Genomic DNA, 23,821 nt, shown 5'->3' with positions numbered 1-23,821 from the left:
CCCTACCGTCCGTCCTTCATTCATTCATTCGTCTCTCCCCCATTTTGAAATCTTCGTCTTCTTCCTTCTCTTCCTCCTCGTCCTCTTCCCGTTCTTTGCTCAAGACACGTTTTCGCCGTTAATTGAAATGCGTTTTTCTCTCGCTCGCTTCAGGATTTAAGTTTAATTAATTGTTTGGAAACAGGCGGGAAATTCCCACAATGTTTTGCACGTTGGCTATGGGAACGCGGATGAAAGGAAGCGATTTGCAAGAAAAGTGTGGAAAATATGCGGGACTGGTAATGAGCGCTCGGAGGTAAGGGAGGAAAAGGAACCAACTCTAGGAGGAGAGGTTGGATTGAATGCCCCTGTTTTCTGTCTGTCCGTCTGTCTGTCTGCCTCTCTGGGTCTCTCTGTCTCCCTCTGTCTGTCTCTGTGTCTCTGTCTCTCTCTGTGGCTCTGTATGTCTGTCTGTCTCTCTCTCTTTCTCTACCTATCTATCTATCGCTCGCTGACTCGCTCTCGCTCTGTGGCTCTGTCTGACTGTCTCTCCTCCTCTCTCTCTTTTACTATCACTCTCTTTCTCTCTCTTTCTCTGGCTACCCCCCCCCCCCCTCCCACCGCCCCTACCCCCACCCCCGGCACCCATCTCTCTCTCTCTCTCTCTTTGTTCTGATTTGTACCTACTATGTCACTAGAGCTCTACAGCTAATGACATTTCAGTGTTCAGTTCTCTCACTCTCTCTTTCTCTCTCTGGGGTTAACCCCCCCTCTCTCTCTCTCTCTCTCTCTCTCTCTCTGGCTACCACCACCCTCTCTTTCTCTGGCTACCACCCCACCCACCCCCACCCCTCTCTCTCTCTCTCTCTCTCTCTCTCTGCCGGCCCTCTCTTTCTTCGCACCCATCACAGCCCCCCAAAAGCCCTCCGGCCCTCTCACCCCCACCCCCACCCCCCCACACCCTCCGCCCCCTCCCATCCCTCTTCCTCCGAAACTTGTCTTTCAGGTTGAATTTCGCGCCACCCAAGAGACTGCCATTAAAATGTCAACAACGACAAAAAAAAATAATAAGGTTTGAAAAATAACGAGTTGCAAGTTTCGTGAAACGGGACAGTTAACATTCATGGACCTTGGCATCCTTGGTGACACCACAGTTATGAAGAAACCGTAACAAAAAGAAAAGAAATAAGAGAAAGAAAGAAGAAGGAAAAGAAGAAAATCGAACAAAGTTGTGGTCGGGCGTTAGGTGTTAGAACTTTGGAAATTGTTCTTTTTTTTAATGAATGATAGAAGATCGTGTGTGTGTGTGTGTGTGTGTGTGTGTGTGTGTGTGTGTGTAAAAATTGAACAGGTGTGATATGAAAATGATAACAAGGAATAACGTCAACCAATAACGAAAAAAGATAATAATAATAATAATAATCGTCATCATGATCACAATACTCATCATAGTAATTCAAAAATAATTTCTCTCTCTCTCTCTTTCACACACACACACACACACACACACACACGCACTTCTTCCTTTCAGTTTTACGGCGTTCCCGTGGCGACACCCAAGTGACACTTGATTATATAATAATCCAGGGCGCCCACGGACAAAACTGTGCAAACCAAACAGCAGGTTTTTCACAGCCGTTAGACCCACATTCCCCCTCACCTCTCCTTAATCCCCCCCCCCCTCCCTCCCCAAAAGCTCGTCTTCCACTCCTTCTCACCTCCCTTCCGACAGACAAATAAGCAAGGCAATAAAAAGAACCCACCACAAACCTACAAAACTGACGCTTCTACAACCTAGCGATCCAAGTTTCCCCCTCCTCCACTCCACTCCACCGCTTTTGACACGAAGAAGGCGCCATACTAGTCTTTTTCCCCACCTCTCGCTGTGCCGTTTACGGCAATGTTCGCACCGCTCGCTGGGAGACCCTGTCGTTTTAATGGTGCCGTGAAACTGGCAACCGTGGCACAAAAACTCGCCGTCGCGTTGCGCGATTGGTTCGGCAGGTGTCGCGCGAGCCAAGTTTGAGATCGGGGGCCGGTGTAGGGGTTAGATTGGAGCCACCCTCCTGTGCACCCCCATCCCCGTCTGCCCCCACCCCAGCGAATTTTTTCTTTTTATTTCTCCCCCACGTGTTCTCATTCTTTGTCTGTCTGTCTGTCTCTCATTTCCTCCTCTCTCTCTTTCCTGCACAGATATTATATATATATATATATTTGTGTGTGTGTGTGTGTGTGTGTGTGTAGGTGTGTGTTCAGTATTATATTTATGTAATATATCGTTGTCTTGTTTTCCACCGGCGAGTCAAAAATGAGAGAGGAGGGAGGCAGGGAAGAGGTAACTTTGCATTTGCGCCCTGGTGGAAAAGTGTCACCTTAAGGAAGACATGGGGCGGGGCGAAGGGGGGTGGGGGGGGAAGAAGGGGTCGTGGTGGACGAGAAATCGGTTGAGAAGGGGATTGGGGATAGGATTTGGAATCCTAGGGAGTACGATGATGGCAGGGGGGGTGAGGAGAGGTCGGGGGAGCGGAGGGTGGGGAGCAGGGAGGGGGGATGGCGTAGGGTCTTAAAAGTGACAGTGAATAAATATAGGTTGACAGGATCGTTTCGTGTGGTCTGTCTTTTCGTTGTGTGCATATCTTATTTTGATCTTGTTTTATTTCACTATATTGTAGGGCTTTTTGTTTTGCTTTTTTTTTTTTTTTTTTTGTTTTTTTTTATGTCCTTTGGGAAGGAAGGTAAGATGGATGGAAAATTGGACTGACATATGCTTCTCTCTCCCTTCCCCCTTCTCTGTCTGTCTGTCTCTCTCTCTCTCGCTCACCCTGTCACTATCTGTCTGTCTCGCTGTCTGTCACACACACACACACACACACACCTCACCCTCTCTCTCTCTGTCTCTCTTCCTCTTCCGGTCTTTTCGTGGGAGAAAGGTGATCTTTTGCACAGTTGGCCTACATGTGTGCAGGGCTGGTTGGTTTATATCGGTCTATCATCATCCATTGGTATATACTGTATGGGGGTCTGTGACCTATACATGTGAAATATACCGTGGCGTGCAGTGTGTGTGTGGTTGTGTGTGTGTGTGTGTTTGTGTCTGTGTGATTGTGTGTGTGTCTGTCTTGTCTGTCTGTGTGATTGTGTGTGTGTGTGTGTGTGTGTGTCTGCCTGTCTGTCTGTGTGATTGTGTGTGTGTGTGTGTGTACGTACGTATGTGTGTTTCTGCTCTTGTGTGTGTGTGTGTGTGTGTGTGTGTTTGTCTGATTGTGTGTGTGTTTCTGTCTATCTGTGTGTGTTTGTGTGATTGTGTGTGTGTGTGTCTCTCTGTGTGTGTCTGTGTGTGTCATGCGTACTTGTGTCTGTGTCTGTATGTGTGTTTGTCTGTGTGTGTCTGTGTGTAAGTGTGTGTGTTTGTGTCTTGGAGTGCCTGTGTCTGTGTTGGCGTGAGTGTGGCTGTGTAACAATGACCAGGATGGTAGATGATTTGCATTGGGTTGGCGACGAGGATGAGGGACATTGGCTGGCTGGGGGGTTGGGGGGGAGGGGGGATCGAGAGGAGATTTGAAAAAAAAAACGAAAAAAAGAAAGAAGTGTGTTGTGAAAATTGAGCCGATTTAGGTAATGGTGGTTCAGTGATGATGACTCAGAGAGAAAGCGACGGGCGGATGGATAATAGTACCATTACTACAACAAGGCTTACACATGATATGTCTACACATGGCCCATGTGGGACTTCTACTACTACACGCTGACGCACGTGCTCGTCAGTGTGCACACATACACACAGATACATACGAACGAACGTACACACACACATACACTTGCAAGCGTACGCATACATATACATGCACATGCATGCGCGCGCACACACACACACACACACACACACATATATATATATATATATATATACATATACATATACATACGCGCGCGCGCGCCATTTAAGCAACCGTAAACCGTTTTCAGGAAGGGAAGAAAAAAGCGATGCAGTCCTATCTTTACAGAAGAGAGCCGTGTTATTGTTACAGGAAGGATCACAGGAGGGGAATCCGAGTTGTCTTCATGATATCTAGAGTTGGGAGGTAACGGAGATTGAAGGGGTGTGGGGTGTGGGGGGGAGTGGAGAGAACGGAGGTGGGATTGAGATGGGGGGGGGGAGAGGGGGGGGGAGAGGGGAGGGGAGAAAGAGAGAGAGGCAAGCAGCAATCGGGAAGATGGAGATCCACCTTGTCTTCTTTCCTGAGCCAGAGCTTCTGGAGCCGGCCTGGTACCATCCGGTGAATATGTATGACTAACTCCGAAGAGGGGTGAGCTGACTGGTGGTGGCTGGCCGGCTGGTCGGTGTCTGTGTCAAAGCCAACTTTTTGGGGGGATCCTGGAGGTATCTCTGAACGCCAGCTTTAGTAGTAGTAGTAGTTGTGTTCTATACGGTGACTCAGAACGACAGAAAGAAAGAAGGAAAGAAAGGAGAAGGAGGAGAATCACTCACGTACCAAGGTTATCTTATACTGGCGAAGGAAACGCCGAAAGATGGCTTGTGGTTTTTCTTTCTTTTCTTTTCTTTTTTTCCTTCTTTTCCCCGCTTCTATCGATCGTCTATCATCTCCGTGAGGTCTGCCCTCAGCTATGAAGGTCAGACTGGTAGCTGGACAGCCCTGTCTCCACTTTCTGATTTCCTGGCCAGGTTCCGTGCCTTGATTGGAAGGCGTTCCGGTATTTAGATAGTTTCCTTATTTTTGTGTGTCGCGTCCATCCTTGGCTCTCTCTCTCTCTCCCAGCATATATATATATATATATATATATGTGTGTGTGTGTGTGTGTGTGTGTGTGTGTGTGTGTGTGTGTGTGTGGCTAGCTGCTGGGCGGATTGGAAACATAATAGTTTGGCCGTGATGAAGGGGAGGGAGGGGTATTCTTCTTCCCTGTCTTAAGGCTGACTACGATGATGTTCATGTAATAATGATAATGATAATAATTCATTCTTATATAGCGCTACACTACAAGCAGAAGCAAGCTGTAAGCGCTTTACAAATCCATTACTTAAAACAATTGAATAAACACTATATTAAAAGATAGAGATAAAAGAAAGTGTACTGTATACTCCACTCACAAAAATGTTGTGAATACACTTGTTTTGTTCCAAACTGCTTTGCTTATGGTAAAAACAAAGCGTATAAGTTAGAAAGGGAAGGTTTGTTTGTAGCCGACCCATACGAAGCCTTTAAGCGGCACACTATTATATTTAGCTGAGTTCTCTAATTGTTTAGATCGTGCTTTCACTATGTTTTTATTTTTTATGTCAGTATAATTCAGTCTTGAAAATTTCTGTCGATTGTTCATGTTCACTGTAATCCATTCACAACGGGCCATGGCTAATACTGAATAAAGTTTTCGAGTTTGAGTTCCTCAGATCACCATCTGTGGGGTATGTTCACCCTTTCTCCCCGTGTCCAAAGTGTGAGTCAGTACGTTCTGTAGCAGGGACATAGGGGGGAAAGAGACGTGAATCTGGATGAAGCGATGTTTATGGCTCGATGCGATTTATGTCACCGGATTTACATAGCTCTCTCTCTCTCTCTCTCTCTCTCTCTCTCTCTCTCTCTCTCTCTCTCTCTCATCTATTCAAGTGTTATAATACCCCTTCCCATGCCCAGTGCCCACCCCCAGTCCCCTGATTTTGAATTGTGGTCCATGGCCAAAGTTCATTAAAACATTTTCGTTCGTTCTCTCTCTCTCTCTCTCTCTCTCTGTGTGTGTGTGTGTGTGTGTGTGTGTGTGTGTGTGTGTGTCTGTGTAACCAGTCCTTGTGTGTATATACCCTCATAGTAACGACTGTCTTGATGGTGATTATAATAATTAATGTCATTACTATTATCGTGCTAGTTCGTTTTTTTGTACTGTGCATGATCTTGCGTAATGTAGCTTATTGAACTGTTCATATTATCATTTATGATAAAGATAATGAAGACGGGTAGGGAGTGCCTTTTGCACCAAAAGATGACTTTTCTGTATGATATGACTATTTTGCTGATTATAGAGAGAATTTTCGTCGACAGCGATTTGTGCCGACAACATGTTATGACTGTCAGGTTTGTTTGTTTGTTTGTTTGTTGTTTTTGTTTGTTTGTTGTGGTTTTTTTTTTTTGTTTTTTTTTTTTTTGTTTGTTTTGTATAGGTTTTTTCTCTTACTATTATTTATTACTGTTACAAAAACGCCAGCAGCCTTAAGTGTAATGTAGGAAATGGTGTTTCCTGTGATTTTTAACAGACAAAAAAAAAGAGACTTCCGTTTTGCTGTAAATGATTTCTCTCTCTCTCTCTCTCTCTCTCTCTCTCTCTCTCTCTCTCTCTCTCTCTCTCTCTCTCTCTCTCTCTTCTAATTAAAACATAACCCAAAGCATGTCTCCAAAGGGAGCGAACCGGTGCTGCCTTGAAGCTAACTCTTTACCTTCAAACCATTTCGCTTTCCACATGCTGTATTATTTTTTAATTACTACACAAGCCGAGGTAATCTTCTGAGGAGAGAGAGGGAAAAATTGCTCCTTATCGCTTTCTCGTCAAAATATGACTTCCCCATGTGCGCTTACTGTTGTTTTTTCTTTCTTTCTTTTTCTTCTTCTTTTTAATTACGGCGCAAGCGAAACTAATTTCGAAGAGCGAAATAATCATGTTCGCAGCCACTTTGACGTCAAAAACTATAACTTACCAGATGCTGTGATTTTTTTTTCTTCTTTCATTCTCTTGCAAAAAAAAATCAGACACTAGTCAAACTAAAGACCTGTGCTTTTCGCAGTGAAAAAAAAATTTTTTTTAAATAAAAAGGAGGGGATGGGGAGATGGTGGTTAGAGACGGGATAGAGGGGGAGTTTTGGGGTTGGGGAGGGTTTGATGGGAAGACGGGTCATCTCCCCTACCCTCCTACCATCTGACCCCCCGCCTCCTCCCTACCACCATTCCCACCCCCCAACTTTTTCGTAACGTCACCCAAGCGACAGACGAGATAGGAAGGGAGAGTTTCTCGAAGCGGTTGTTGTGAAGTTTAGAATCCTCAACTTGATAGACTACGGCTTTCTCTCTCTCTCTCTCTCTCTCTCTCTCTCTCTCTCTCTGTCTCTCTCTCTCTCTGCCTTGAATCTCTCTCTCTCTCTCTTTACCTTCAATCTCTCCCTCCCTCCCTCTCTCTCTCTTTACCTTCAATCTCTCCCTCCCTCTCTCTCCCTCTCTTTACCTTCAATCTCTCCGTCCCTCCCTCCCTCTCTCTCCCCCTTCTCTCTCTCTCTCTCCCCCTCCCTCTCTCTCTGTCTCTCTCTCTCTCTTGCTTCCAGGGAGACCGAGTTAGCTCCCATGGCGACGTGCTGGGCGCAAGCGGAGTTTTTGCGCCTCCTTCCTTTACTTCTCCCCCTGTCTCTGTGTCTTTCCTCCTACTCCAGGGCTGAACAGAAAGGCAGGCAGTTACAGTACAGCACTGTCGTTCAGCGCCAACATCCAGGGGATGCCACTTCTTCAAAGGAGCGGGCAAGTGGCGGCAATTGTGACCGCAACAGGTTTTGAACATGAAGGGGTGAGGGGGGGGGGGGATAGACAGTGTGGGGGGAAGGGGATGCGGGGGGGGGGGGGGTAGTGAAGCTTGGAAAGTGGTGGTGGTGGTGGTGGTAGGAGGGGTAATGGGGGGAGCTTACCGGTCGGGCGGTTTGCGTAACACGTGTTTTAAAGGTGTTAAACTTGGCGATGGTGGGAGGTCTTTGAAGTCGTTTCCTGTTTCGCGAGCAAGGGTCAGTGGGGGCAAGGGGAGGGAAGGGGGTGGGGAGAAGATAAGGAGGGGGTAATCTTTGGTTTGGTGGGGTGGGGGGCGGGGGGATGGGTGTTGGGGCCGGCAGTGGATTAGATTGGGGGAAGGGAGAGGGCGTGGAGGAGGAGGGGGGTGGGGTTGGGGGATGATGGAGGAAGGGTGTTGACGAGTACGAGCTTTGACTGGTTATGGTGGTGGCATTGGAGAAAATTACGAGTGAAATTAAATTTCCACGCTGCTGGGTACATAATGATAAAGTAAAACGGAGGAGGAGGAGGAAAGAAAGAAAATAATGAAACACACACACACACACACACACACACACACGCATGCATGTGCACACACACACACGATCACCACACGTAGTAAGAAAGGAAATAACACACACACACACACACACACACACACACACACACACACACACACACACACACGCAGAAAGAAAGAAAGAGAGAGAGAAGAATAGAATGAATATGTATGAAGTTAATCTTTGCCCTCGCCATGCACCTTTGGAATCCCGCTAGGAATTAAGCTCCCTAAATAAGTAGCAGACAAGAAAAGAGGAATGCTGAAAACCTGCGACTTGCGTTGTCGTTGTTGTTGCTGCTGCAGGTGTTGTTTCGTGTACAGTTTCAATCGTCAGCCAGGCTTTATTCCAGCGACTCTCGTCTCAGAATTGAACCCAGGACCCTGAGACAGGCATCATCCGCAACAGTTCCCTCCTGCACAGTTCGCTGACACGATTTAGCCAATCAGAAACGTGCTGTAACTCCCCCTGCGCGTGTCGTCAAGACGTGCTTGTTCTTCCACACCTTCGCTGCGCATGTCTCTTGTCATGATGTAGCCAATGAGTGATATGCTCTTGTGTTGTTGTTGTTGTTGTTGTTTTATCTCACCACCGTTTTACCTCCCTCTCCTGCCCATTTCGTCGCCGACATGATAATTATAGCCAATCAGAGACCTGCTTGTTCTTCCACACTACTTTCTCTGCGCATGACTCTGACGTGATTTAGCCAATCATCGACACGCACCTTACATCACAACACGTGTGTTGTCGACACGATTTAGCCAATCGGTGGTGCTTATGAAACGATGACAGTTGGTTTGAATTTGAAATAAAACGAAAACAAAAAACAGGACTTTATATAAGATTTTCTTGTTGTCCTGTTCATCGATATCTGTGTTGTATTGTGACATGTTCCAAATAAAATACTGTTTAAACGAAAACAAAATCCACGGTCATTGGAGCCCGTAGTGTGAAAACTCGCAGAACCACAAATACGTTCGTTTATGAACGATTGTGAAACCCCAGTACCCCTGACACGATTTTCGTTTTTTCTAAACTCGAATTGCAAGTGTTGATGCATCTTCATAATACACGTGAATTTTTATCATCCGCTTAAGAGTTTGGATTCAAAAGAATGCTGATAAAGTAACTGTTTTTGTTGTTGGTATCGTAACTCATCACAACCATCATCACTATTAATTGTTGATGGTGTCTTTGCTGGGTTTGTGTGTGTGTGTGGTTTCGTATCGCCGTCATTACAAGCGTCATCGTCTTCATCGTCACTGTTGTTGTTCATGTTGTTGCCTAAGTTGATGTCGTCCATCATCACCGCCATCACCATCATTGTCGTTGTTCTTGTTACTGCTGTTGTTATCATCATCACCATCATTATCATCCTCAACAACAACTACTACTACTCACCACTACGACGACCTTCACCTCAAAACATCAAAAGATGAACTGTTGAGAGCGTGGGCGTGTCTCCATTACCCGTACTCATGGTACTTGAAGCAGTCGCACCACGAAGGCAAGCTGCCCATTTGCAGCAGCAGCAGTGGTACACACGGGGGCCTCACGATGCTACAAAGATCCTTATCCACTGGAGCAATCTGTGGACGTGGGGGCCAGACAAGTATCTCACTGTGGGCCTAAAGCTCCACAGGGGACCCCCGCGGAGGACTTGCAGGGTGCTCGTTTGTGCTGGGCCCCGCCAACAGATGGCAGATGCCTATCGGTGTCGCAGGGGCGTGTGTGTGTGTGTGTTATGTTGTGTGTGTGTGTGTGTGTTGTGTGTGTGTGTGTGTGTGTGTGTGTGTGTTATGTTGTGTGTGTTGTGGTGGGTGTGTGTGTGTGAGACACTGTGTGTGGGTGTGGGTGTGTACGAAAGGTCTTCTCTGCCTTGTTGGAGGTCCCTCAGAAAGGAGGCTACAGAATGTGTGTGTGTGTGTGTGTGTGTGTGTGTGTGTAAGGGGCGCGGGGGGCAGGGAATGGGGTTAGGGGGTGGGGACCCTATCTGTGCTGACTTCTGACACCTCTAGTCTTTGAGGAATCACGGGGGGCGGGGGGCGGGGGCGTGGAAGGAAGAGGAGGAGCTGTTGGAAAAGTGTCAAAGGTTCCAGAAGACTTGCTGAGATTGTTGTGTTGTATCGGCAGGGACGAGGTTTGGGGGTGTGGGGCTGGGGGTAGGAGGAGGAGGAGGAGATCTGCAGTATTAGGGTGACTGAAAAGGTGAAAGATGCATCGTGTTTTGAGGGGCAGGGGTGATTGGGTGGGTGGGGTAGATGGGTTAGATAGAGCGAACTGGTGGTATGGGGAGACGAGTGTCAGTATGAACTGATTAAGAAGAGGGACCTGATGCAGCACATTTTTTTTCCGCTTTTTGTGTGCGCAACTGGGTAGATAATATTTTCTCATCCTTATCTTGTGACACCAGCATGGTTTCTGGTGGGGTGTGGTGTGGAGGGTTGGGGTGGAGGAGGGCAAGGGAAGGGGTGGGGGAGGGGGAGGGAGTTCGAGGACTGCAGCAGCAGGATTTCCCAGGCAGGAGGTGTGATTATTGGCGATAGATCTTCAGGGGTCTTTGCAAATAAGGGAGATGGCGGGATGGTTTGGGTGCTGAGACGTCGTTACACACAACCAGCGTCTGTCTGTTGGTGTGCATGCATGCATGTGGTGTAAAACAAAGCCGGGTCTATGTTTTGAAAATATGGTTCCAAAAATATTATATTATGTGTATGTCTGTTGTTTCGGATTGGGTGTGCGTGGGGTTCGGGTGTGTGTGTGTGTGGAAGAGGGGGGGGGGGGGCGGGGGGGGTGGTCCTGTTTGACATTCTGCCGGTGTTGAGCTGTGAGTTCAATTCTCAGCTGGTGGTTTTGTTTTTTGTTTTGTTTTGTTTTTTCTTTCTTTTTTTGAGCTGTCGTTTCGATGATGTCAGTGCAGAGTCAGGTCTTATTGCCCGTCTTTCTTCTTTTTTTTTTCTCTCTGGCACCATCAGTTGTGGAGCGATGGTTTGGTGTAATGCGCCCGACTAGGAAGCAAAATAATGTCCGCAGGTTCAAATCCTGCATACGGGCCGGACTTTTTAGGCCATCATACCCCCCACCCCAGCCCCTACGAGAGCTTGATTGGTCACTGGTGGTCTTGGTGCTAGTCTTTTAACTGAGACAAGAAACCGAGGTCTCTTTCTGTCTCTCTCTCTCTCTCTTTCACTTTCTCACTCTTTCTCTCTCTCAAACACACACACACACACACACACACACACACACACACACACGTAACACACACACACACATACACGCATACACACACTATGTTTCTATGTCTGTCTTTGTCTCTGTCTTTTCTCTCTGTGTCTCTCTGTCTGTCTGTGCATGTCTTTCTCTCTCAACCGCCACTCTTTCTCTCTGTCTCCATGTTTCTCCTTCCATCTCTTGTCTTCTTCTCTTTCTTTCTTTCTCTCTCCTCCCTTCCTTCCCTCTCTATGTCTTGTCACACTCACAAAACACATACACATAGATAACACCATAATACTCTATGACGTCTCCACCTCTCTCTCTCTCCATATAACCCCCCACCCCCACCCCCGCCCCCCTCTTCCGCCTTTGCTCTCGTTTCGTGGCTGTCAAGATGGGGGTTGATCCATCCCATAATGCAAATGCCGGTGCCCCCTTCTCCCCCCATCCCCTGCCCCCTCCCTCTCTCAGCCAGCCCCCTAACCCCCTTTCCCTCCCCCCCGAACACGTCATCTCCAGCCTTCTAGATTGTATGGAGAAGAGGAGGAGGAGGGAGGGAGGGAGGGAGTTGGTGGGAGGGAGGGAGGGAGGAAGAGTGACATCCTCCCTCTCTTCCCACCTCCACCCTCCCCACCCAGCCCCCTCTCTTCCAGCTTCAGTATCTTCCACCTCTGTCTCTGTCTCTATCTCGCACGTTCATTCGTTCGTTCTCTCTCTCGCTCTCTCCCCTTCATCTCTCATTCTCTGTCTCCCCTTCTCTCTTCCCGTACTCTCTCTCTCTCTCTCTCTCTCTCTCTCTCTCCCTCCCTCCCTCCCTCCCTCCCTCTCTCTCTCTCTCTCTCTCTCACCTCCTTCGCTCCCCTCCTCCCGCTCCCTGATCTCGCCCCCCCCCACCCCCCGCCTCCCCCCCTGTCGCGTCCATTTTATGATGAATTCTCCCCAACTCAATTTCCCCTCCCCGCCGCCTCGCGTCTTGCCTCGCTTTGCTTTGCTTCTCCACGGGGATCCTGAGAGAGAGAGAGAGAGATGGTGGAGAGAGAGAGGAGTGGAGGAGAGAGAGAGAAAGGGAGGGGAGAGAGAAAGAGAGTGGGGGTTGAGAAAAAGAGGAAGATTGGGAGAGAGTGAGTGAGTGAGTAGAGAGTGAGTGAGTGGGTAAGGGACAGAGAGTGTGTGTGTGATGGAGAGAGAGATTGGGAGAGGGAGAGAGAAAGAGGAAGCTTGAGAGAGAGAGAGCGAGTCAGTGAGTGAAGGACAGAGAGAGAGAGAGTGAGTGGGTGAGGGACTGTGTGTGAGAGAGAGAGAGAGAGGAAGAGAGAGGGGGGAAGGGAGGGAGAGAGAGAGAGAAAGAGGGAGCTTGAGAGAGAGAGCGAGTGAGTGAGTGAGTGAAGGACAGAGAGAGAGAGAGGAAGAGAGAGGGGGGAAGGGAGGGAGAGAGAGAGTGAGACAAGAGACAGAGAGCGAGAGAGAGATGGAGGGAAAGGAGACTGAGAGAGAGAGAGAGAGAGGGAAAGAGAGAGACAGAGAGAGGGAAAGAGACAGACAGAGACATAGAGAGAGGGGGGGGGGAGACAGACAGAGAGAGAGGGGGGGGGGAAAGAGACAGACAGAGACACAGAGAGAAAGAGAGAGGGAAAGAGACAGTCAGAGAGAGAGAGAGAGGGAAAGAGACAGACAGAGACAGAGAGAGAGAAACGAAGAGATTGTGTGTGTGTTTGTGTGTGTGTGTGTGTGTGTGTGATAGACACAGAGAGAGAGAGAGAGAGAGAGAGAGAGAAGGGGCGATGGGGCGTTAGGGACGAAAGAAGAAGTTAGTTTTCGCGTTTACCGAAACAATTGCGACAAACAAATGTGACAGCGTGGAGTCGTTAAGCCTGGCGAGTCTCAGAGATTCTCCCTGTTGTTGTTTATTTCATTTATCTCTCTGTCTATATATCTATTTATTTACTTACCTACATACGTATATGATTGATTTCTTTATTCCCTTGGGCATTCATTCATTTCTCTATCCATTTTCGTAATGTATTTGATTCATTTTAGGTGGTCGTCTGTTGTATTTCTTGTTGTGTATTCCTTTTTTCTTGGTTCACTTTTTAAAGAAAAGAAATTATATGATTGCTTATCATTTTCATTTATTTATTTATCTGTTTGTTTATTTGTTTGTTTACTGATTTTATATATGTATTGATACAATTTTATCGAAACTTTTCCGGTGGGAGAAAATCTGACAACGTTTATTTATTTATTTATTTATTTATTTATTTAGATACTCATTTGTTGTTGTTGTTATTTTTTGTTGTTGTTGTTTGTTTGTTTGTATCAGTTTTGTTTTTTGTGGTTTTGTTGTGTTTTTACTGATATACTGATTTCTTTATGTATTGATACAGTTATGTCCAAAATTTTCCAGTGGGAGAAAATCTGACTTGATTATATTTTATCCTATTCCAGTCTATTTCATTATATTTCATTCTGTTTTATGTCTCTTTTTTTTTTCTCCTCGATTCGTACCGCGTTATATGGAATTGAATTACTGTCGAACTATCAATCTTCTGTTACATGCCAGAGGTGAGGCCTTTATTATTTTTTTTTTTTTTTCTCCACCCCACCAAACTTTACAGTTGTTATTAATTGTTCTAAAGCCAAATGAAAACGCTTAATAGCCAAAAAAAAAAGCGTTAGACGAGACAGAGCGAAAACCTGACAAGATGGCGTGGAGAGCCTTGGCCAAAGGAATGATTCAGCGCTTATAGCTGTTAGAGGCGTTTGATTGGCTAAGAGTGGGCCAGACTAAGAGGGGCGTCTTTTCACTGTTAGCCGCGCGAAATTTGGCCAAACAGAGCAAACCATAGGCCTAGTTTGCATCAGTTTGACATGGTAAGTATATGTAAACACCAAACATGGAGTATAATACAAACTCCTCCTTTCGCGTCTGTTTTATTATTGTGTTGCGTGGTCTTTGTTTGTTCTTTTCTTGTATTTACTTATCTATTTATTTTATGCATTTATTCATTTATTTATTTATTTGTTTATTTATTTATTCCGTTTAATGATTTGATTATGTGAATATATTTATTTATTTATCTATTCATTTGTTTATTTATTTATTTATTATTTATTTATTTGTTCTTCTGTCTATCTATTCTTCTTTTTTTTTTCTTCAATTTATCATTCGATTGATGTCTTTTTCCTATTTCCTGTCTATTTATTCGTCGCCATTGATAATGAAATATTTGTGTGTTTTTTTTATCGTGGTTTTTCTACTCTGCATTCCCATGAGTTCGGGAGAATGGGCTGGGCGATATAAGGGGTGGGGGGTTTGGGGTGATGGTGGAGGGAATCTGTTATTAAACGTCTTTTCATGTTAGCTATATTAGACAAAAACCAACGGAACGGCCAAGTGAATTGGAATGACAGATATGACAGTACAACGTTCAACAGAATTAATAGCAGTTCGCCTGCAGGGGAATACAGAGAGAGAGAGAGAGAGAACAACAAACATTTGTGTATGTCTTGGAGAGGAGAAAGAATGAGGAGTGAAAGTGCGCGCACGCGCGCGCGTGTGTGTGTGTGTTTGCGTATCTGTCTGTCAGTCGGTCGATGTGTCTGTCTTTGTCTGCGTGTAGGTGTATATGTGTACGTGTGCATGTATGTATGTATATAATTACGTATGTATGTATGTATGCATGTACGTGTGTGTGTATGTATGTATATAATTATGTATGTATGTATGCATGTACGTGTGTGTGTGTATGTATGTTTGTATGTATGTATGCGTGCGTGTGTATGTGCGCGTGCGCACGCGCCCGTGTGTGTGTGTGTGTGTCTGTGTGTGTGTGAGTGTGTGTGAGAGAGAGAGAGAGAGAGAGAAGGCGTGTGAAAACAAACATGTTTTCTCCATATGGATAGCAAAAAAAAAAAAAGAACAAAATGATAACGAACCAAAATCGGAGATATGAATGATTGGATAGTTTGGGGTGTGTGTGTGGGGGGGGGGGGGGGGGGGGACAAAAAAGAAAAACGTTAGGAAGAAAAGGGCTAAATGGAAAATAACATTTGACAGAAAGAAGGGAAGGAGGAGGAAAATGAAGGTTGATGGAAACGAGATGCTATCGTTCCCTAGACATCTCTACTTGTCAAGTTTTATCTGTCGCGCGCACGCACGCTTTCGCAAACAAACAAATAAACACAGTCACACACACAGGCACAGACACACACACACACACACACACACACACACACACACACACACACACACACACACACACCTATGATTCGAAAGAACCCCAATTCACCCAACCACACATCAGGTTCCCTACTCCCCTGTCGGTCTCTGTCGTCTGACTGTCTCCGTCTTTCCGTCTGCGCTCTCTCTCTCTCTCTCTCTCTCTCTCTTTCCCTCTCTCTCTCTCTCCTCCTTCCCTCTCTCCCTCTTCTCTCTCTCTCTCTCCTTCCATCTCTCCCTTCCCAACCCCCCCCCCCCCCCCTCTCTGCCTCGGTCTCGGTCTCTCTTGCCCCCCATTTTCCTGTCTTTTCTTTTAACCAGCCAGATTGGAAAATGAATGGGGAATGAAATTGAACTTGTATCCATTTTTGATGAGAGCTTTGAGTCGGGAAGGAGGCAGTCACGATGCTGAATGTTCTATGCCTGTCCGTCTGTCTGTCTGTCTTGTCTGTCACTCTGCGTCTCTGTCTGTCCGTCTGTCTCTGTTTGAATTTCTTCTAACTTTGTATCTCGCGGTCAGTGCCTAGTGTCTTTCACCAGATCTCTCTGTCTCTCTCTCTCTCTGTCTTCCCTCCTTCCCCTCCTCCTCCTCCACTTCTCCTTCTTCTTCTCCCCCTCCTCCTCCTTCTTCTGTCTCTTTCACTCTGTGCCGTGTATTTTACATCTATTTTTCACCATGGTAGCTTAAGATAATGATGTGTTTCCTCTCTCTCCTTCTCTGTGCCTCTGTTTGTCTGTCTGTCTGTCTCTGTCTCTCTTCCTCCTTCCCTCCCCACCCCCGTTTCTGTTACACACAAGCGCGAGCGCTGTTCCATTCACCCGAAGGTCGAAGTCGAGGAAAAAGAAACCGAGACTCACGGTGGAAGGGAAGTAATACATGCTTTCTTACACGCAGTGACGATATCGTGCCGGTGGTCGTGTTGTCGCCCTTCTGAGAAATCTATGCCAAGTTCAACGATAATCATTTAGTGCTCTCTCTCTCTCTCTCTCTCTCTCTCTCTCTCTCTCTCTCTCACACACACACACACACACACACACACACACACACACACACACACACACAGACGAACACACACACACACACACACACACACACACACACACACAACGTCGAGATAGGAATGTTTTCAAATGCATTTAAGCACCCCATAACGTGTCGCATATATTTTACCCCCATGTGGAGTGCGGCGATTATGAAATCATAATTCTGTTTTCGAACGAAAGAAAACTCTCTCTGTCTCTCTCATCGCACACGCACTCACGCACGCATGCATACACACACACACGCGCGCGCGCGCGTACACACACACACACACACACACACACACACACACACACACACACACACACACCTATCTCTTTGCCTTTGAGTTGCATTCAAATACATCAGGAGAGAGAGTGAGTGAGAAAGAGATTGAACAGAGTAGAGACACAGACATAGAGAGAGAGAGGACATAAACTAGGTTCAAGCACAACAACAATGAGTGATGTGTTTTTTAACAAGAACTTCCTCAGCCTCCTCCGCACCCCCACCCCTCCAAAAATGAAAGAAAAAAAAACGCCCTACTGCAAACCCATCTCACCCCTGGCCCCCAGTTTCTGCCGACCCCCCACCCTACCTTATCCCCACCCCAAAACACACAACACACACACACACACACACACACACACACACACACACACACACTCCTTCCAACTCCTCATCCCCTCCACACACACACACACCCTGAGTCATCACTCGTCCCACAGTCTGTAGGAGTGGGTGGGGTGGGGTGGGGTGGGGTGGGGATAGGGGTGAAAAGGGGAGAGCTTAGGGAGAGGGAGGGAGAGAGGAGGGGGGGAGTAGCTATTATATGTCTTGCTTTTTCACTCTCTCCATACCCCACCCCCCTACACCCCTCTCGCTTATTCCCTGTCTCTGATGATACTCCCAAATTGTGTTGCATTCTTCTTCTTCCTCCTCCTCTTCTCTCTCTCTCTCTCTCTCTCTCTCTCTCTCTCTCTCTCTGTCTGTCTGTCTGTCTGTCTGTCTGTCTGGTAACGGGTTTGTTTTTTTTTTGCTTTTGCATTTTCTTATTTTTTTAAGGGGGGCGGGGGGTGTGGGGGGCATAAAGCATTTTACATCGCTGTTGTAATTGGAGTTTAGGAAGTGTTGGATGGGGAAAAAAAGAGGAAGAAAGAAAGGTTGGACTCTCCGACAAGGGAGTAATGCACAAGCACCAGAAAAAAACCCAACTCACTGACCCTTAGTTGAATGTAGTTCCCCAAACCCCCACCCCCATCAAAAAACTTTTTTTCGTTGACTTAAAAATATACATGTATGAGTAAATAAGGCAATAAACACGGCGCCTTTTTTTTTCTTTTTTCTTTTTTTTTAAAGGTTTCCAGAAAGAAGAAAGAAAACCATATTTGGATATTTGGTGCCGGCAGTCTATAACTATTAAGCCACAGTGGAGAGGAAGCCCCGCCACCTCCCTCCCCTCCCTCCCCCGCCCCCCCTCCATCCCCCGCGCCCCCCCCCCCCCCCTCCCCCATCCTTTCTGGCGTGTATTTTCGCCCCTATCTTGTCTGTCTCTGCCTGTCTGTCTTTCTGTCTGGCCCTAATTCTCTCCCTCTCTCTCTCTCTCTCTCTCTCTCTGTCTATCTGTCTGTCTCCCTTTGTCTCTCTCTCTCTTTCTCTCGATCTCTCCCTCTTTCGCACATCCTTCTATACTCTGTGGACTCCGCCCCTACCACACGCCCCACCTTTCTAGCACTCGAGCATGCGCTCTCCGTATGTGAGTTTTGCCAGATTTACCACCCTACAACCCCCCCCCCCCCCCCCCACCACCACCACCACCTCCCTACCCCACTCCTACCTTACTCATAGCCCTGTACACACACACACACACACACACACACACACACACACACTGTTCTTCTATTGTCTATGAAATGATGGCTTTTATTACTTTACCACCACACTCCTTTATCGCAGCAGGGAGCGCGACTTAACTATCGTAAATTAAGGTCAGATATCATGACAAGCTGCACCGTCGGTGTTTTGAATGTCAGTACCCGCCCCCTCAACTCTACCCCCCCCCCCCCCAATCCCCCCCTCCCAACACCACCACCACCACCACCACCAAAAAAGGGGGGTGGGGATGGGGTGGGAAGGAAAGGTACGGGTAGAAAAAAACAGCAACAGGAAAAAGCACACACACACACACACACACACACACACACACACACACACACACACACACACACACTCACTCACACACACACACACACACACACACACACACACAACAAAACACCCTCCGAATATGTGTTTCCACAGTATGCACATCGTCTGTCTGGCACTCGGGGGGTGTTCGGCAGAACAAACAGCATTGGGGGAAGCGAAGGGGGTTGTCCCATAAATGCTGAATGTCCCTGATTATTTTCCCACCAGAACCAGGAAAACCTGGCCAAACATTCCCAACATGTTCTTCATTATTTAAAAAAAAAAATAGAAAGAAAAAAAGGACGGAAAGAAAATAAAGAAAACAACAAAACAAAGGGAAAGAAAGAAAGAAAGAAAAGAAAACGTGTTCACAGAAAGCGCTAATTCGAAACATGGCAAGCAGGAAATACCATGCAAAGCCCGGGCGGCGCCAAAAAAATAAAAAATAAAAAAAAACTTTGCACGTGTTCCGTGCTGCATGGATTGCACGTGCGTCGAGGTTTCCTGTGCCGCACGTGAAGACGAGTTCACGAGGTCTTCCTTCTCCTCCTCCTCCTCCTACTACTTCTCCTTCTCCTTCTTCCATTCGCTCTCACAAGCGTTGTCAAAGTTGCCTCCGACCAGTGAGACGAGAAAACGTTGTTGGTGTTTTGTGTTCTGTTGCCGATTTGCAGTGGTGTTTGATGTTGAAAGCCGTAGATAGTTAACCAGCTTATGGGGTAAATGTTGTTTTAACATCTCTCTCTCTCTCTCTCTCTCTCTCTCTCTCTCTCTCTCTGTGCCCCTTTTTTCTGTCGTTGAATTGTTTAAAGAAAAAAAAAGTGTGTGTGTGTGTGTGTGTTGTAACTTGAGATAACCAGATGGTATTGTGAACTACGATAGCTTCCACACTTGTACATGAACGTGCGCACGAGCGCGCGCACACACACACACACACACACACACAACATCTCTCGCTCACGTCTGAGCTAGTACAAGAAAAGTCCAGGAAATGCGATAAGTCTGAACAGTCAAACAAACCCATCCAATGATTTTCCTTCCCTTACACTCGTTCGGAGGAAAAATGTGAAGAAAAAGAAAACTACAACCACCACTACAACAATGAAGTCTTACACCCTGCCCCTATCCATGTACAGTGCTCCTCTCCACACCTCCTCCTCTTTCGGTGTTCACAGAAGAGAAAAACATACTTTTACCGGTTATTTAGTACAGGAAGAGATTGGGGAAAGAAACTTTTTTTTTCTTTGTAATTTGATTTGGGAAGGGATTGGGGAAATAAACGTAGATGTTTTGTTGTTGTTTTTTTTATGGGAGGGGATATGGGGAACTGGTAGAGTTGAGTTTAACGACCTATCGGCTTCACGCCCTTAAGATCAAGTTGTTCGTGGCTGTGGTCTTTAGGGATATGCGGAACTTGTTTTCTTTGTTATTTATATGGGAAGGGACTGGGGGTGAACAAAAGTGAAGGACTGACAAACATCTTCACCCACGCACGATTTCCTCCTGTAACCCCTCTCTCCCCTCCTGTGCTTCACAGCTCGGATGGAAAAAGGGTTTAGGAGAGAAGGGGTTAAGGGGAGTGACAGCCCCTGCTCGCCTCTTCGCAGACGACACTGCTGTGTACCGTCTCATCACTGCCCCAAGCAACCACGACACCCAGCAAGATGACCTGAGGAAACTATAGGCCTGGGAAGATGAATGGAAGATGAAATTCCATCCAGAAAAATGCAGTGTCCTCGCGTGCACCACGAGGAGAAACAGTAGTCCTCGGGAGTACCATCTGCACGGTCACCGGCTGGAGTCTGTGACAGCCACTAAATATCTTGGCGCCACACTCCAGTCCAGTCTCCGCTTCACGAACCATATCAACAGCATCGTGACAAAGGCAAACAGGGCACTCAGCTTCCTACGAAGAAACCTGAGGAAGGCGTCAGTCAAAATAAGGTCACTCGCCTACAAATCCCTGACACGCCCTATCCTCGAATACGCCAGTACAGCATGAGACCCCACCGCCAGGAAAGAGATAGACAAAATAGAAGCGGTCCAACGAAGAGCAGCACGATCTGCCCTCAGTAAACACCAAAGGACTGTCAGTGTCACCGAACTTCTGCAGACACTGGGGTGGGAAACCCTGGAACGGCGTAGGAGGAGGACTGAAAGCCAGACTGGTCATGCTGTACAAGATCAGCAGGGGCATGACCAAAGTCAAGTGCCCACACCTCCATTAGCAACAACGGGTCAGAAAAGCTCACACTAAAACATTTGACAGAATCCCATGTAGAGCGGACATCGGGCTGAATGCCTTCCTTCCAAAAACAATCCGTGATTGGAAAGCCCTGCCCCAGGAAACTGTTGATGCCTCAACTCTTGTCACCTTCGTTAGAAGGTGGCACTCTGCTGATTCACTGCCACTTGATTTATTTTTTTAAACCGGAACCCACCACCACAAAATGCCGATAATGGTCAGCTGGTTGACCCTGGGCATCATCCGGAAGAAGAAGAAGAAGGATGAGTAAACAATGGGAATATTTTCATTTTTGACTCTGCCTTGCATTTAAGATTATATTTTCTCTTGTCGAAACACCACCACCACCACTACCACAATCATCATCATGAACAACAACAACAACAATAACATCATCTCCATCATCAGTAGTTCCATTTTGCATGATTGTAAGTCACAATCTCACTGCAGACAAAACAAAATCGCTGTAAACAATTGGAAATATTGACAAGAGCAGCAGCAGCACAAACAACATCAACATCAACAATAAGAAATGTGGATATTGCGACTAAGCCGTTATTGTCGTTAGTAGGGGGCTTAGTAGGTGGTGTCCTAAATACGTTAAATCAGAACAGGCACCACTTAACACCACCGAAGTGACTCAGCAGCAGTGCAGGGTCTCCTGTGGTGTGTGGCCTCCTGGCGACCTAACATCGATAGTTCTCTGCGGAGTTTGGCCATGTATGGGGGAATGTAAAATGAGCGGCGTGGGAGTAATGCCGCTGAAACGGTGCAGATGATGGGGCAGAAAAAAAATTGTGGATATTGCCCAACACAACAACAGTATCAGTATCAGTAGCTCAAAGAGCTGAAAACCTGCCTTTAGGCCCAGCACCGAAACAACACAGTGATTGTACTGGTGTTCATTTTCTAAATCTTGAGTATCAGTATCAGTATCTCAAGGAGGCGTCACTGCGTTCGGACAAATCCATATACGCTACACCACATCTGCCAAGCAGATGCCTGACCAGCAGCGTAACCCAACGCGCTTAGTCAGGCGTTGAGAAAATAAATAAATATATGAATATATAAATAATTGTATAAATAAAAATAAATGAATAAAATAAAATAACAAAACTTCAACAACAGAACGTTCGCCTCACCTATTTCTCCCCACTTTTTTTCCCCAGTGCTCCGTGACGATTTCCGAGAGAACCCTCAGCCGGTGACAGTGGCCGCAGGGGAAACGGCCACGTTCCACTGCAAACCGCCGCGCGGGGAACCCGAACCGAAGGTGCTGTGGCGCCGGAACGGGTCGCCCGTGGCCAACGAGGGGAGGATCACCATCACTGATGACGGTGACCTCATCCTGGCGGCCGTGGAGCCCGGGGACAGCGGGGACTACACGTGTCTGGCCCTGAACAAGGGCGGGGAGAGGGAGAGCGCCCCGGCCTCCCTCACTGTGCTGGGTGAGTGTGTGTGTGTGTGTGTGTGTGGTTGTCGTTGTTTTGTTTCTGTGTGTGTGTGTGTGGTTGTTGTTGTGTGTGTGTGTGTGTTTGTCTGTGTGTGTGTGGTTATTGTTTTGTTTGTTTGTGTGTGTGCATGTGTGTGTGGTTATTGTTGTTTTGTTTGTGTGTGTGTGTGTGTTGTAATTGTTGTTTTGTTTGTGTGTGTGTGTGTGTGTGTGTGTGTGGTTATTGTTTGTTTGTTTGTGTGTGTGTGTGGTTATTGTTTTGTGTGTGTGTGTGTGTGTGGTGTGCTGCAATATCCACATCTTCTTCACCTACACTCTTTCCATTCAGCTTGTGGTTCGAAGACGGAAAGAAGTTGTAAATTAGTTAATAACATTAGGCCTATATAATTTATAGGTATACCTACATTCCATTTTTCTTGCCCTCTCGAATGCCGCATAACACACACACACACACACACACACACACACACACACACACACACACACACACACACACTACGCTTTCAAAAAAAAAAAAAAGTTAAATAAACTGAAGCGAAATTAACAATGAATCGGGTTTTTAACCCCACATTCCTGTTCCAGAGAAACCCACGTTTCGTCAAATGCCAGATGACGTCATCGCCAAGAAGGACGACACGGTGGAACTGAAATGCAGCGCTACCGGGGACCCCCGCCCCACCATCCAGTGGCAGAAAGAATATGGGCGGATTCCCTTCGGCAGGTATGGGGCAGTATATTTTATTTTATTTTATTTTATTCTATTCTATTTTACGCCATACCATCCAGCGGCAAATGGAGTACGGGCTGATTCCCTTTGGCAGGTATAGGGAATTTTATTTTATTTTATTTTATTTTATTTTATTCTGTTTTATTTTAGGGCATATCATCCAGTGGCAAAGGGAGTACGTGTGGATTCCCTTTGCCAGGTGAAGGGAATTTTATTTTATTTTATTTTATTCTATTTCACGCCATACCGTCCAGCGGCAGAGGGAGTATGGGCGGATTCCCTTTGGCAGGAATAGGGAATTTTATTTTATTTTATTTTATTCTGTTTTATTTTACGCCATGCCATCCAGCGGCAAAGGGAGTATGGGCGGATTCCCTTTGGCAGGAATAGGGAATTTTATTTTATTTTATTTTATTTTTATTTGATTTTATTCTATTCTGTTCTATTTCATTCTATTTTATTTTACGCCATACCATCCAACGGCAAAGGGAGTACTGGCGGATTCCCTTTCGCAGGTGTAGGGAATTTTATTTCATTTTATTCTATTTTATTTTACGCCATACCATCCAGCGGCAAAGGGAGTACTGGTAGATTCTCTTTCGCAGGTGTAGGGAATTTTATTTCATTTTATTCTATTTTATTCTATTCTGTTCTATTTCATTCTATTTTATTTTACACCAT

General features: G+C 46.4%; 1 protein-coding gene across 2 annotated transcripts in view; it reads left to right on the top strand.

The window, feature by feature from the left end:
• The window catches only part of LOC143291672 (roundabout homolog 2-like), a 186,808-nt gene that overhangs the window by 114,792 nt on the left and 48,195 nt on the right, over nt 1-23,821 (top strand). For both annotated transcript variants that reach the window (XM_076601682.1, XM_076601683.1), the window contains exons 3-4: nt 22,130-22,408; nt 22,996-23,134. In XM_076601682.1, the coding sequence (XP_076457797.1) occupies nt 22,130-22,408; nt 22,996-23,134 (418 nt within the window). The remainder of the gene's footprint in view (nt 1-22,129; nt 22,409-22,995; nt 23,135-23,821) is intronic.

Source organism: Babylonia areolata, chromosome 17 (genome assembly GCF_041734735.1).
Source record: "Babylonia areolata isolate BAREFJ2019XMU chromosome 17, ASM4173473v1, whole genome shotgun sequence".
Taxonomy (NCBI): Eukaryota; Metazoa; Mollusca; class Gastropoda; order Neogastropoda; family Buccinidae; genus Babylonia; species Babylonia areolata.
The sequence above is the reverse complement of the archived record's forward strand: the minus strand, read 5'-3'. Positions and strand labels throughout refer to the sequence as shown.